Source organism: Pleuronectes platessa, chromosome 6 (assembly GCF_947347685.1).
Source record: "Pleuronectes platessa chromosome 6, fPlePla1.1, whole genome shotgun sequence".
Lineage (NCBI taxonomy): Eukaryota > Metazoa > Chordata > Actinopteri > Pleuronectiformes > Pleuronectidae > Pleuronectes > Pleuronectes platessa.
The window spans coordinates 3,627,084-3,643,433 of record NC_070631.1 but is presented as its reverse complement, the minus strand read 5'-3'; the positions used below and the strand labels follow the sequence as shown (position 1 = coordinate 3,643,433).

The window sequence follows — 16,350 nt, the reverse complement described above, 5'->3', positions numbered from 1 at the left end:
GCTATTGCAAAGGAAATAAATTATTAATGTATCATCAAATGGCCTTTGATTCCAGGCGATTGGCAAGGAAGGCTCAGAATAGACTGCAGGAGACGGCTCGGAGCAGGTTTGATAAAAGAGAGCGAGCACTGGATCTGAGGCACATCAAAGACACAAGGAGAGAAAAGAACACTTGCAAGGATCGACAACGACTCACAAATAGAAACTAACACAAAGTGAGAGTTTCAGGGCTGCAGCGGGGCGTGTGTGTCTGTGTGGACCTGCAGTGCTGCAGTGTGCAGAGGGGGAAGTCAGACCTTTGCTCCCACAGAGATCCCCAGTTGGGCCCGGGAACAAGCTAATTGGTCTCACTGCTCTGTCTTCCTCCTGCTCCCGTATTCTTTAAACACAAATTTGCACTAAGTACGCATGCACTGCAGCTAGGGTTGCAAAATTCCGGGAATTAACAGGAATTAACGGGAAATTGTGTTGGTAATTTATGCTAACTGTATTTATCTTGTCATATACAGACATAAATATAAACATTTGTTTTGTCATAGGCTGATTTGAGCCCTGAGGAAACTTTGGGCACTTGACTATATGCTTCTGCATCTTTGTGTCATTCTCAACATAGGTCTTTGCATCGTATTTGCAAATGCACACAGCCTTTCCTTCTACATTGGCTGAGGTGAAATGTCTCCACACATGAGATAGTGCACGTGGAATTGTTCTGTAGAATAAGATGAGAAAAAATCTTGTAAAAAAACACTAATGCAATACCAGAGATATAAATAGTTGCCCAAACAATTGGAATCGTCTTTAAAAATATTTTACGATTGATGGATTAATGAATAGAAAGAGGCTAGATGAACAGATGAACAATCCTCAATCAGCATTCTAATATATTTCCCCCAGTAATTTCATCGAAACATACCTGACTGGTCCTGCACATTACAGCAGGCCTCAAAAGCCCTGCTGTAGTGTGAAGGATGCTAGGAATTATCTATATATTGCGTATATATATTTTTTTTCTTCAAAATTACCAAAATTCTCGAGCTTAATATTCCCATGGAAAGTTTACGGAAATTTAATTGAAAGTTTCCACCCTTTTGCAACCCTAACTGCAGCTCCCGACTTTTTCTCAAGCTCGGCCCTAAAAAAATTCTCCTTGCAATCTGCCTGATTCAGTTCACCTGTCCTCAGGTGAGGGGAGTCACAGCGGATGTTTGTGTCATTTCAAACCTGCGCCGCCAGTTTTTCTCTTTAAATCTTTTAAAAGGGTGGAAGAGAATACAGCACATGCTCCCTCCTCAGGGATCAGATGACAGCAGCGGAACTGATACTGGTCGGTAGTTAGGCAACGTGGGGCTTTCATCCTCGATACTGTCATTAGCCGCGCTGCCTGTCGAGAGCAGCAACAGGCGGTGTACGCACTCCAGGCAGCCGGGTGTCAGAAAACAACAGGATCTCAACGGGCTGTTATCGCCACTGTCAATCTGCTTGCGCGGCAAAGAGAGAGAGATTCAAACACGATGACAAACATTCCCCCGTCCTTCAACCTGGACAAACAGGCTCCGCTTGGAAACACAATGCTGCCTAGAAACTTCCCCTGAAACCAACAAACGAGTGTGGCGGGTTTTGTGCGTGCAGGGCTGATAGGCTCGGCTCCCTCTGGAGACAAAGGGCGGCCGCTGATGGGCTCTACATGAAACTGAGGAGGTAAAGTGATGCTTCCTGCTCCGGCTCCCTGTCAACCAAACAATCCTCTTAACTCTGTGGTCGGTGGGCGTCCTCTCGTCCAACACGAGTCTTTGCTTGATTCCACATCAAAAGCAGCACTTGAGGAACCACTGCAGGTTCAGTGCACATGACATCTTCTGATCATGTTTACATGCACTCCATTAGGGGCCATTGTTCCTGCTTCTGATCCCACAACCTCTCTTTGCTTTGAGGATGGTAGTAAAGCCCACGCAGAGGAAGAGAATAAAACCTGCTCTGCTTCATCCCATCTCTCACATTAAACCATCCGCAGATGAGCACGAGGAAAAAACAGAAGGACGGAGGAGATAAAAAGAGAAAGACGAGGAGGAAGGGAGGGTGGAGGTGGTTTTGACGGAGGGCTGAGAGGAGGGAGGAGCGGGGGGGGGGGGGGGGCACTTGTGCTCCCCGACACCCTGCATCACCAAGCAGCCAATGATGGATGAATGGGACCAATAATAGAAACGACTCGGGCAGCGAGCAGGATCATTAGTTGAGAAACATCAGGCTTTATGGAAACATCAGGGTGCATGTGTGTGTCTCTGTGTATCTCTGTGTGTATGTTAAATTCAGTGAGGCTTCATCCATCAGCTCAGCAGGAGTCAAAACAGCCGAGTCAACACAGATCTGTAAACCACGGACTCAGCCCTTTAACAACCTGCCTCGTCCGCACGCTTCCCCCAGTGATGACTCCCGATCATCTCTTACTCAAGCAAACCTGGGATTGGCCGGTGTTTGCCAAAGCTGGTCATATATTTGCATACTGTAGCTGTGGCGTGGAGATAAAAAGAAAAAAAAACGGACAATAAATCCGGGTAAACAAACAAGACGCCTGAAAACAAAGAGAGCACGGTGAGATCAGAGGAGCAGGGAGAGGAATCACAGGTATCAAGGACCTGCAAGGACAGAGGCATCGTTATGAGTTCGGTTTCAAACTTAAACAATCTCCTGTCCACACAAGAGTTTTGGCCTCTCGTGTGTTTTAGTCCCTGTTCATACCAACACATGTGAAAACGTATATAATCACATGACGGCTGGAGCCTTGATGAAAACTGTGAAAAGACGCAATTAGCCATTTGCTGTAAAGGTTAAACGTAGTAATGTGGTTGTAGCACGAAGCTCGAACTGTTATAACTCACATTTGCATTTCCCATTTAATGACCTGCTCTCAGGCAACCATTGCTTTGTATTTCATTCTTTTCAACCTATTTGATGCAAGAGACAAACAAGTTGACATCATCCCCTTTTCAGAACGCACACCATCGCTAATTGCTTCACTTTCTTTACGCTGCTGCAGCACAGTGAGACGAGTGCCTGACTTTCAATTACACAAAATCAATGAAAACAGCCCAAATCGCACCTTTCAACACAATCAAGTCTGTGCAGTTGGTTTTTAAAACCCAATGTGAAATCAAAAAATGACTCATATGCTTTAAGACCAGTTGTTAATGTGGTTAATGGGCCAAAACATGAACAAATAATTGTGTTGTCCTTTAACTCTCATGTGCCTGTGTGTGTGTGTGTTTTTTTGTGTGGTTGCGGTAACCCACTGAATGATCCTCCGCCACCACCACCACACACGTGACAGCGCTGGTGAGGTGAGATTCCTGTAAGTCAGCGTGGACTCGTGATCATGAAGGAATCCCTCTCATCCACACGCTGCTGCTCAGTGGACGTGTGACTCACAGCAGAAGTGAGTCAGTCATCGGCTGCATCGCTGAGGAGCCGCGTCAGCCTTCGAGTCACAGAGACAAAGATCCACTGGTGAAAATGATGCAGTTTAATATCGCCATAAATTTGAGGGTTTTTCCCCGTTGGTTAATTTCCTTCTCTGGCATTTGGATTTCAAATCAGTGAACAGTGTGACGAGTCATCTAAGCTGATGTCGGTTGTAACTCAGTGAGAAAATACATCGAAGAAATAGATACACTGAAAAACTGAAAGATCATTAGACTCGAATGTGGAAAAACAGAATCATTGAATCCCATTATGTCATAATGTGATAATTACCAAAACTCCTCATCCTCTTCTAAATCCCTCTTCAAGACATCATTTTATAAATGTGAATTTCTCAAGATAAGGGAACTTTTGCTTTACAACGTTTTTTTAATTTTTATTATAATCCTGAACACAATCTTAATTACTATTCTAATAATTTCCCAAATGCTTCATTTTATATTCTCATCTGTAAAATCAGTTTTCTTACTTCTCTGTGTTTCAGTTTTTCCTGTAAAGAACCTTGTATCTGAGTTTTGGAAGGTGCAACACAAATACAGTTTTAGTATCACACACACACAACAAAACACGACAAAACCTACAACCTGTCGCTACTAGAGACCATGAATACACCAATTAAAGAATCTGTGGTTTCATCCCAGTGCTGCGTCCAAACTGGGAAATAACTCTGCTTATCTGCCCTTATTAACTTAATTTCCCAGACACCGCTAAGTTATATTTGCAGAACGAGCACCAGTCCCTTATATGGGCATGAAACACTCATCCCACGTGACACCGCACATTGTGTGCTCAGCATTGAAAACAAGTCGGTGTGCGTGTTTCATGACAAGAGGATCTATTTCTTCTCACCCCCATATGTCCAGTCTGGAGCCGTCTCGTGCTAAACTGCTGTGAGGGGTCAGGGCAGGTCAGTGAGCGGCTGGGTGGCTGTCAGGAAGAATCTGAACTGTATTCATCACGTGTGCAAACGTGTGTGTGTGTGTGTGTATATGTGCGTTTGATGCCTGGGCCTGCATGTGTGTTTGCTTCTCAGCCGCCCGTCAGTGGAGGTGTTGAATCGGTGTGAGATACACTGCCAGCTCATCAGGAGACACGGGGGCTCTGAGGCAGCCTGGGCACACAGACAGCAGCAGCAGTCCCCGCCCCCCCCCCCCCCCCCCCCAATCACTGCCCCTCTAAGTCCTGGACCAATTTAAGAGGAAGTCCCCCCCCCCCACGAAACCAGCTCAGTGCAACCTCCTTCTCCCAAAACAAATTTGAGAGCTTAGATTTGCTAAATCTCTGACTCAAGTTTTCATCTGTTTCCTCGGCCAACGTGGGTTTGGCTCAGTTATCTGATCTCCAAAAGGACCGGGGTTCATAAGTTTAATAATTAATCTGTGGAGTGAAGACATTGGAGATTCTATTTTAAAAAAAGGGCCTTTTAAAAGCGGAACATTCCAAAGGGTTTCAACACTCCTCATTCCTGAGGAGAAAAAACAGGTTGTGCATCTACATTAAAACAACCAGTGGGACCACATTCCTGTTCACTGACTGAATCCTCCAGTCCCTGTGACTACAACCTCCACAGACTGATGGCTCGGCTGGAATCGTAATAAGTTAAGAGGCCTCACTGCCGCGCCACCTTGAAACCACTCTTCATTTACAGGACATGTGCCAGAGACACGATGAATGACTGGAATACAAATGATGGGCCTTGAATGATTGCTTGATGAGGTTTTGATGCATTGTATTAAAGAGAGGCAGTGTACACACACACACACACACACACACACACACAAACACACGTGTCTGGACCAAGGACGGCTGCACCTGAGGGACGAAACAGACGTCTTTGAGAATAAAGATTAAAAACCCTCGGATTAAAAGAGACATTTTCTAACAACACATTTGATGTTGTGATGATATTTATCCTCCCTTTGTGTGATTCTCACTGTGAAGAAGTGAAGCGTATTCTTTTGTTGCGTCTTTTTATGAACAGAGACGAGATAACGAGGAGGACAAGGACCTGAGGACAGAAGCAACTGCTCGGTGGAAGGTTTCACCGTGAGAGGCCACACGGAGACAATGTGGAACTTGTGCCAGAACAAGCACCTGTTGGTAACAATACACTGGAGGAACTTCAGAAATAACTGCATTCCACAGATGATCCCCATTCCCAGAGAATCAGTGAGGAGGGACCTCCCGCGGGACGTGTGCGTCAACAAGGAGGCTGTTTGTCAAAGAGGTTTCAGGGAACGTTTCCAATCAGGAAACCGGATTCAACTCTTTATTTTACACAACTGTTATTATGGAGTAAAATGTTGTCCAGTGATTGGATTGTAAAACTTCAGTCATAGTTCTCCCTGAAGCTGAAGCAGCTGAAAGTAGAGATGAAACAGTGAAAATTATCAAATCAGTTTTATCAGTCTGTTGTTGCTGAACATTTCCAAAAGCACTGAGGCACAAACCGAAGTAACTGCACCAAGTTTAATATTTATATAACTAATTCATTACCAATATAAATATTACCAGCTCCAGATCAAATGAGCTTTTTGTTTTACTATGAAATCTTCCTGTAATGCAACACGCATGAAGGAATTTTACAACAAGATACCAAAACGGTTGTTGTTATTTGCCAATATACTTGCCAACTGGAACCCAGTAGAATCCCAGCAAGGCCAGACACTCACTGAACATTTAAACCTGCTGGATTTTTAAATTAGATTTATTTGGACTCGTTTGAATATAGGTGCAAGAATCAAGAATCCATACATTTTTCCCTGGGAGGTAGGTTGGTGATAAACAAAGTGAAAAGAAAACTCCTGAATCTGCCTGTTTGTCCAGATCTGGGTCAAAATTCATCTCCCATCATTCCGACGAGTTTGACAGAGATCTGCTCTGTAGTTGTTTGCGTCATCCTGCTCACCATCAAAGGCACAGAGGTGAAAACATAACCTACTTGACAGAGGTAACAACAAACTGCCTCAGTTGATCGTGAGGAGAGGAAACACAAACGTACAGAGCTCACTCGACTGCCCGGGTGCACGAGGGTTTAAAGGTGATGGGAAATACACAAAAAAAATGTTTGCCCTAAATAAACACAACATGACCTTCTCACAACCCGACAAAACAGGTGAGGATGCTCCACACTCTGCAAACCTCTCTGCTTAATGAGCACAGAACAAAGGGCTGACTGTATCTGCAGCAGCTCATCGTATCTGAAGATATACAAACAATCTGCCTCGGCTGTTGTGCGACGGGCTCCAGTGACTTCAGCAGCTGCATCGGTATAGAGCGACGCTTCCTGCTGCTCACTCTACACACTGAGCATTGTGCGTGTGATCTCTTGAGTCAATTTGCTCGAAGACCTCAGAGAGTCGGAGACAGGTCGGCAGCTGCAAGCGCCCGTGGCAAATGTGTCAGTCTGTGTGTGTGTGTGTGTTTGTTTTGACATGTAAAACACACCTGATAACCAAACACACACACTCACGAGTGCAGGAAGTTCAAGTCCTCCTCGCATTTCACGGACAGCAATGTGGGATCAGCTTATTAGCAGAAAATAAGAACGAGCTGAATACTGAGAAGGGAGGCCTGTCACAGCAAATCCAATCAGCGGTCACCGTGAACGCCCCCCCCCCCCGTGCAGACACGAAACATCATGAATAAAAGCAAGTCAAATTCCCCCGTAAGCAGGACATGCTCCCGGTGTCCTACACTCCTCACACACATCAGGCCCTGGGGCACATGCGGCGGCTCTGGAAGTGTCAGCTGACTTAACAGGGGTGAGATTGGACCCGATCGATAACCTGTTAGGGAAGCTCAGGAGCAAAGCAAGCTCCCGACGTCCATGAATTCTAATGAGGACACTCAGGGAGGGTCGTCTCCACAGATTAGGACATCTCAGCACGGAGGACAGAGGGTGGACACACGGTGCATTAGTAACATAAGGAGAAAATGGCTGCTTCCCGCATCAGGACGAATCCCTCAGGTTTCAGGGAGTTTCAGTTTCAGTTTTAGAGGGGGTTTCATTCGGCACCTCAGATCTTAATGGGTTAAAACCATTAACTAGGACCAGGACAAGAGAAGATATGAAAAAGGGAATGAGGAAGCTTCCCTGGTTGAATATGAAATGCTCTCCTCCCCTCACCGTTCTCATGTGGAGGTTTGGCAGCACTGCGGCAGCTCTGGGAGCAGATGGGGCCACAGCAGCAGCTGGCTGAGTAGGTGGTTATTGTGAGGGTGTGTTAGGAGGCTGGTGGGCTTCATATCCGCTTGATATGAGATGATGTCACCGGCACCAGGAGAGTGGGCTGAAATCGATTCTTTGAGGTGGAGTACCTCGACTGAACAGCTGAGTGGGCCGCGCTGGCAGAACGAGTATCGACGAAGGCTCATCAGCTCTGGAACGCGGCCAAGTGTCAAGCACCACAGCCAACCAACCAGGAGACTGAACTTCTGGGATTGAGTCTTCTCCACTGATTTACTACCCAGAGTGTAATGGATGATCCCGACTGGAGGATCCGACGTATGAACACACTCCACAGACGGGCAATTTGTCTTCGTCTTACCGCCACACCCACAAAACAAACCCCTCAGATCTGCAGGAGATCGGATCCAAGGGAGTCAAAACATCTTCCTTCATTGCCAGAGAAAAGAGAAAGAGTCAGAAAGACTAAAATTACCGAGACGATTCTCTGGCAGCTTCTTAAAATGCCGAGAAGGAAACTCTCTCTCTCTCTCTCTCTCTGTGTGATTGTGTTTGGCCTCAAATGGCAGAAGGGAAAACCAATTCAGATGGGCCTTAATTCCTCATTACCACACATGCTTGCACGCACATATGCAGTCAGCTCACACGGACTCGCAGACGTGATTGGAAAATGCCGACTGCATGTGCGGTAGCTCTGAGATCGGCAGCGCTGGCTTGATGAACAGTCGGCAGCATCGTTCCAGACAGACACAACAGAGAATCGATGCCATTATTGTGATTAATGGTAACAGCAGCCCCGAGACTATTACCACTCCTTCTCATCTTTGTCCTATTCCTACATCCCCGATTCCTCCCTCTGCTCCTTCCCCTCTTTCTTCTCCATTTCTCTTTGCCGTTTCGAGTTCATCCTTCAAGAGAGAATCCTTCTGCGGGGAAGATTCCAAGACAGCGATGTGCCAGCTGCCTCTCTCCTCTCTGTTCCCTCTGAGTGCCTCTGCAGCAGCACCACAGGGAAGCTTCACACCGACCCAGCCAGAAACAAAGTCCCCAAATAGGCTCTCCGCAGAGTGCAGGGAGTGGGCATCTGGAGGGAGCTCGGTTCAATCAACTTTCAGATAATCTATCCCCCTCTATCCCTCTATCCACATGTGCACCTGTGTATTGATTCATTTCCATCACTCTATCTCCACTTCCCTCGCGGTAACAGAAAAGGCACAGAATTCAAAGTCAATCAGCCACACGGTCCTCAGCTGGTGGAGCCGTTCTACTAAAAAGCACGTCATCTTTATAACCACTTGTTGCCTCATAGCAGCAGAGTCCAGTCCGGCTTTACCCCCCCCCCCCCCCGCTGTTTGTCAGGCTGGGGGCACAAACGTTCCCTTATCAGGACGTCAGTATCAGTGCAGCCAAGCAGACAGAATGTTAATGGATGACAAGAAGAGGGACAGAACCCAGGCAACTACTCCAACTTAACTTCATGCATATGTCCTTTTGCAGCAAGAACTTTTTAGGTATACTAGTTGCAGTGTCTGTTCCAAACCTGCCCATTGGAATGGGCTGTTTGTGGAGATGCCGGTTTGCAGCTTCTCTTTCTGAAACTTTAAAAGTGACCTGCAGTAATCGAGCCGCGGCATGTGAAGACCTGCTGCTGGACTCAGTCTGCAGAACCCTGAAGTTCACCCAGGTTTGGTCACGCTCAACTCAGTGCACTGAATCAGTTGTGCACATTGTCGTCTGTTTATTCAAAGGGTTGTCACAATTTTGAAATCCCATCAAATTGGACACTGCACTTCCTTTGGCCCTTAACAACACACACGGCAAGTACCAAGCCGATGAGATGAAGCGTTCTTGAGATACGCGCTTCACAGGCAGACGATGGAAAGTCGGTTTAAACAAATGTGTATTTTTAAGTGAAAATGGGCCAAAACACAAAAAGAACGAGTTATATTTATGGAGGTCATCATTCCTCATGACAGAGGAGGTGCCAGGCGCTGGTCTGGGTTCTGTATCTGCTCTGTTTAGAAGCTGACCTCATCGTATCTCAGAAGGAATACACAGCTGCAGGGACGGCTTGCTGCTGGAGAGAGACCCATTAGGACTCAAGCTAAAGAGAAGAGGGCAGAACTCTCAGATAGTGTGTGTGTGTGTGTGTGTGTGCGTGTGAAACTAAACCATCCGTTTCCACCAGCAGCAACCTGGAGACACTGCAGCTGCTGACGGTGCAGCTGGACCACTCAGCGAGCACAACGAGAAGCCGGTGAATCAGCACACACTCATCTCCACTGCTTCAGAACATGCCTGCCAAGTCATGGTGCCTGCCAGTAAGAGGCATGGCTCGTGTGAAAACGGCTTCTCTGTGGCCGGCCTGTTCATTACCGCAGTGCGGCTCCGCAGGAAGTGTTAACAAGGATGAACGAGGAGGCACATGTCACGAGAAACAAACATCTGGGCGGAGAGATCTGGGAGCTCTGCTGGTTCCAAGACCGAAGAGGAGACGCAAGGATCTGAGTCTTCATCCGTCCTCTCACATCATGTCTTTCTTCACTGGACCAAAAGGAGGAGGCAACACAGAGGGAAGCTGAGGTGTTAACTTGGAGTGGACGAGGAGAGGGAGAAGGAGACGGCCGCTCCAGGGAGGGACGGAGGGATGAAAAAGAGGGAGGGACGGAGGGATGGAAACAAACAGGGGCGGAGTTGTGTTTTGGTATTCAGAGCAGCCGCTGCCGTCTGGGGGCTTTCATCGTGCCCGTCCGCTCCCACACCGTCGTCCCTCACGCTGACAGGCTGGCAGGACGGAGGGCGGAGGAGTGTGACGGGTTTGGGGAATGAGCCGGGAGAGCAGCCAGTGGGAGAGGCTGACGGGTGGGATGTCACGTCAGGTGTACGGCGACGCATATACTTATAAGATACACACACACCTTCACGTGAAGAGAGGATGCAGCAGAGCGAGAGCGCGGAGGAGGAGGAGGAGGAGGAGGAGGAGGAGGAGGGTTCTAGTGATGCCCCAGTTGCACTCAGAATACAAATGGCCTTCATATTTAGAGCTTCAGGAGGAGTATGAGATGATTGTGCAACACACGATGCAGTGGTGCAACGTTTTGTTTGTATCCAAGCTAAGGTTACAGTAAACCCTGCGCTTCACTGTAGATGCATGATAGGATTAAAAAAGCGATGCTGGGAGCTGAAGTTACATTAACAGAGGGGAGACAGAGCTGCAGAGCCAGAGAGATCCTGACAGCTTCTCTAGAGCTGCTCTGTCACCGACGCCCTGACTGCTCTGTTGGGGGGGGAACCACATTAACGCGGCCTGTGAGCTTATCGCTCCGCTGCACCGCTGATGGCAAACGCATGAACTATTAACGTCAGTATGACACGGCCACTGAGACGGAGAGAAACTGATACAGCCTAGTTTGGAGAGGAAAGGCTGACAAATGGCCACTTGGTGTTCGGAATGAATCATTTTCTTTGTCATACATACAGAGTTATTTTAGAATATGGCTTTATGATATATTTGGGAATCATAAGACACATTTATTGAGAAAAAATAATCCATAAATTGCTCGATGGTTGCAGCCCCGGTGGGAACGGTCAGGTTTCTGCCTCATTATGTAAAGTGCCTCCAGATAATGCATGCTATTATTTGGCACTTTACAATTAAAATTGGATTGCATTGAATAAACCCAACAAAAAACGACTCTCGCTTTCCTCAGCTGCTCGGTTCAAACCACAGCCGAACGCAACAGGTTCCAGCAGACCCTCAGCTGGTTGTCAGAAGGGATTATGGGAAATTTGCAGTGTGCTGTAAATAACCAAAGGCCTGAGAGAGAGTGTGAATGTAGGCGCATCAAGAAAACTTAATAATTTAGTCTGTATATCAGAATAAAAGCCCCGAGTGAGATGACCCAGGTACTTTGAGTTGTGCATAATTCTCTTTCCTAAATGAAAAATATAAAAAATACAAAGAGCCGCTCGTTTTCTAGAGCCTCTGCTCGGGTCTTAAAGGGAGTGAGGTTGTGTGACATCACATGGCAGCTGATTTATCACCAGTGCTGCTCTAGATCCAGTAAAATAAAACCCTGTAAACACTTCATTCCTTCAGTAGGAATCCATTGTGATTCCCTCGGTGATTACAGCCATTATTCATCACTGGTATTAATAATAAAGATTGACCTTGCCTGCAGAAATGTAGTCATGCACTGACGTGATCTCTGGGGTAAACGCTGTCAAATGTAAACCTCAGTATTATCCTCATCATCTCTTTCAGAACCCTTTTTTCCATTACAGAGCTGATTTGTGAATCACGGCTGATCTGGGACCTGGGAGCTAAACAGTCCGTCCATTAAGCTCCACGAGGCAAAACACCAAGCAGGCTCCTGGTCTGTTTGCAGCATTAATCAATGAGCTGCCCACTCACCCTCAGTCCTCTGAGCTGCAATATACCTGCGCTCGCTACGCCTCTCAATCGGCCCCTCAAGGTTATCCTGCCGATTGCCTGCTCGCAAAGGTGGGAGCTGTTTACTGAGGCCGACGGCTGGTCCGGAGCCAGAGGAGCACTCAAGACTATCTTCTGTTGCTTTTGTCACGACTTGTGCAGAGGAAGTACCGAGAAGTCTCGAGTGCAACGAAGACGCAAAATTCATTTGATTTAAAAGCTGCAGGTGGAATTTTATGCAAAATATACTTCAAGGATAATATATGTGGTGGGAGAAAATATATATATGTGGTGATAGAACAGGTTCAGGAGTGAAATAGGGAATAATGGCGAGAAGGGGTGATAAGGCGTAAACATCTGCAGGGGGGAAGATAAAGTAAAGACAAATCAGGCTGTGAGGGAAAAAAGGGGGAAGACATGGGGCTGCTCTGATATGATGGGATGTTTCCCTTATTGTGGAGAACAGGCGGCGAAACCGTAACCTCCAGACGGAGCGTTTATCCCCACTCCAGGCTCAGCCATCCAGGCCAACGCGAGTCTACATCCACAGCGGTCGGCTATAACATCCGATCCGCCCCCGTCGGCCACCTCATCTTGGCACCGCGCGGCCATCAATGATGGATGGAGCATGAATTAATCATGAGAGCAGGGACAAGGATACAAACACACAGCGAGGCCCCGGGAGGAGACCAGGGTTTGCAGCAGCCTGCACACGTCAAGGTGCACAACCAACATTACATCACACAAAGTCAAGAGAACCCACATCATGCAGCTTTCACAAGCTTGAGCAAAGACTTGATTACATCTCCTGCAATGTTTTGTCTTTTTTTGGCTCTCACGTGACACAAGAACCCGAATAACAGTGTTTAATATGTCTAACCCCTCCATTCAAATCCTGATCAACAGGTAAACTTCCTCACAGCAGGGACACCACCACAAAGCCGTGAGGTGTCCGAGCGTGTGGCCGGGGCCGGGACAGCATCCTGGGGATTTAAGGATACGAGTCTAATTGATTCAATTAGACTTGGACTCAGCTCAGTGCTGCAAGCTTGGACATGGACACAGTCTGAGCCCTGCAAGGCAGCCATTAACAAATCCCTGCTAAGTGTCTACAAAGTGCCACACTCAGCAGTGGCTCTATCAAATTCATCCACACACACACGCACACACACACACCCACATCCCCAGTGCCCAGCATGACCGGTAGTTTGTTTTGGCACAGCTCAGAAATCAGGTAATAACAAACATTGCAAATCCAATCAATAAGCTCGGAGCTAGAGTTAATACAAACACAGACTTACATGGACTTTATATGTGCATGTGCATGTGAGGACTGTGTGAGTGCGTATGCCAGCTCAGAGCCGGACAGGAAACATAATCGTGCATGCAAAGAAGATTACAGGCCGAGTTCAGACAAAGGGCTGCGAGCCATTCATGGGTTATGCTGCGGTGCACGCACATCTGGGCACCGTGGGCCGGCGTGCTGAATCACAGTGTGAGCGCGGCATTGGGAAAATGTCTGTCTCCACATGAATGAATGAATGAATGAAGAGGAAGTTGAGACCTGCTGAAGCTGGAAATGAAAAGACTGACCAATGGACATGCTTCTAAATATAAATATGACTACACACACACACACACACACACACACACACACTGTGGTGTCTCAGTGATGTAAGAGGAAGTTATATTGACTTATATTGATCTCCTGTAAACTTACTCTAACCTTAAACATGGTTACAACTTGCCAAATCCTTAACAATAACCCTTAATCTAAACCTAATCCATAGTTTAACCTTAAATCAAGTCATCACCCTTAAGCTTTCATGATTTACATGGAGGGGACTTGCTCTACGTCCCCATGAGGAAGACAAATCTCCATAATGTGACTGGGTACATTGACTTACATTGATTTCCTGGAGCATTAACCAGAGTTACCTCATGCCTGACCCTGACCCCCAATCTAAACCTGAACCTCAAGACATGTCCAAGATTTAACTATTTAAATTGTGTGTATTTGCTTTTTGTAGGAGGACAAATCCTGATAATGTGAGTGTGTTAAACTTGGGCCACAGACACATTCACACTTATTCTAACACCAAACCATATCTTAACCTAAACATTAACTTTAAGCCCTTAAAACTGGTCTTCAACTTAAATCTTAATGATTTGGGGCCTTGTTGACATCGACATAAGAAGGATTTTGTCTCCATAGTGTAAACAACATGAGTGCTACACCACACACACACACACACACACACGCACACGCGCACCTGAGGGACTGAACCCCAAGTTCCCCTCATTCATCCATGGAACCAGTAACACCTTCATCTCCCAGTTCCTCTCATTGTAAACCCCCACACATGCAGCTGTGGCCCGTGGACGTGCGGGGGGTCGCTGTCCCCCGGACTCACCTGGTTTCACCGTCTTCAGGCGGATCGGCTCCCGAAAGTGACGCACGACAGCCAGCGTGTCCCGGTTGGTGAGTCCGCTCACCGGGGTCCCGTTCACCTCCAGCAGCACGTCCCCGCTGCAGGGGAACCTCCCGGCGTGACACACCAGCGCCTCCGCGACTACGTGTCCGAGGTGCGGGAACTCTCCCAGCTCCGCGCCGCCCCGCACCTCCAGCACGGCGACCAGCTCCCCGGATCCCCCCCACGACACGGTGCACTCCTGCACTTTGCCGGACCAGTGCTTCTTCTTCTTCAGCGTCTTGGACATGGTCGCTTGGCTCCTGGGACACTCAACAACAACAACCTCCCCCCGAAAAGACAAGTCCAAAGAACGGTTCGTCCTTCAGCTCGAGACCCGCGTTCTGGATCCTAGGGCGCAATGACGCACGGGGAAATCACCATGGCAGATCGGAGAAGTTGGCGCCGGGCTCGTGTGTTAAAATCCATATCCACGAAGAAAGCCAACTGGTATTATTCTTTTATTTCACGGTTCGACTCCCCGTGGTGAAGACGCGTCCTCCCGTCGAGCATCACCTGTCCGCGGGGATGAGAGAGCTGCTGCGTCAGTGTCGCATCGAGGCGGAAAGTGGAGCCTCCGGTGCTGCTCCGGTCCCTCAGCACCGTTGTGTTGTGTTGTGTTGTGTGTCCTCACAAACAACAACAGCACCACCACCAGCTGCTGCAGCCTCCGTCAGAGCTCCGTGTTGTGGAGCAGCCAGTGGATCCGCTGGGAATCTGTCCCACTTCCAAACTGGTCCTGACAAAAACCACAGAAAACTTCCAACAGCTGATGTTCAGGAATAAACCCAGATGTGGTTGTGGAGTGTCGCTCCTCCTCCTGCTCCTCCTGCTCCTCCTCCTGCTGCTGCTCCGACCAGAGGTAACTTTACTCTGCGCACCTGTCCTCCTCTTCCTCCTCCTCCTCCTCCCCGGCCCTCCTCCTCCTTCTCCTCCTCCGCGGTGACATCAGCGACTCGCAGCGCTTGGAAACGGGGAAACAAACCCGGCTCTGCCCCCGGAGCGGCAGCGTCTCTGACCCCTTCACGGCGGCGGTTCCCCGGCTCCTGGTTCCCCGGCTGGGCACCGCGCGTCCCGCGTGTCTGGAGCCGGCGTGCGGAGCGTTTCTCCCGCTGGAAACTACACAACAACTCGCAACAGACGAGATCCGCTCGGGTATCTCTCCATAACTTTTTTAAGATCTTTTTCCGTGTTGCTTCCTTGACTGCAGGGTGTTCTGTCCAATCAGGGGCCGGGGGAGGGACTTTGCAGCCTTGCATTGAACCAATGAGAACGAGGGAGAGGCGGGGCTCTGGGGGATTTGGGAAGCGCTGGATTCTGTTTCCACACCGGCGTGTTTTAGGAAGGCGGAGTTTTCCCCGTGGGAAGTGTTCGTTGCAAATTGGGGAAAGTTTGAGTTTTGTGTCTGTTTGGTTTGTTAAAACTTTATTTTTATTTTTACCGTCAGTGCAACAAGCTGCAGGAGACTCCATGTGACTGTGGAGCTCTCCTCCCTCTGCTGATGCGGGACTGGATTTCTTGCACCATCCTGCCCCCGTGTGTTTGTAACACAGACTTACAGTTTATTCCAAAAGTTGTAATTGAACTGCTTTGTGTTTTCTATTGTCATGTCTGGGAATCACTTTGTAAACTTCATAAATAAAGTTTATGATCATTGTTATTATTACTGTCTAAATAAATAAAGTTGAATCCCCAACTTTATTTATAACAACTTTATTTTCTTTATCTGTCACGTCTCACACAGTTGCAATAAAGTTTTCCTCACAAAAGACAGAGTGATGCAC

At 47.8% G+C, this 16,350-nt stretch overlaps 1 protein-coding gene across 1 annotated transcript in view; it reads right to left on the bottom strand.

The window, feature by feature from the left end:
• Nucleotides 1-15,474, bottom strand: part of magi3a (membrane associated guanylate kinase, WW and PDZ domain containing 3a) — a 100,829-nt gene extending 85,355 nt beyond the window's left edge. The window contains exon 1 of the mRNA XM_053424654.1: nucleotides 14,510-15,474. Coding sequence (XP_053280629.1) covers nucleotides 14,510-14,816 — 307 coding nt within the window. The 5' untranslated portion in view covers nucleotides 14,817-15,474. The remainder of the gene's footprint in view (nucleotides 1-14,509) is intronic.
• Nucleotides 15,475-16,350: the final 876 nt, after the last annotated feature.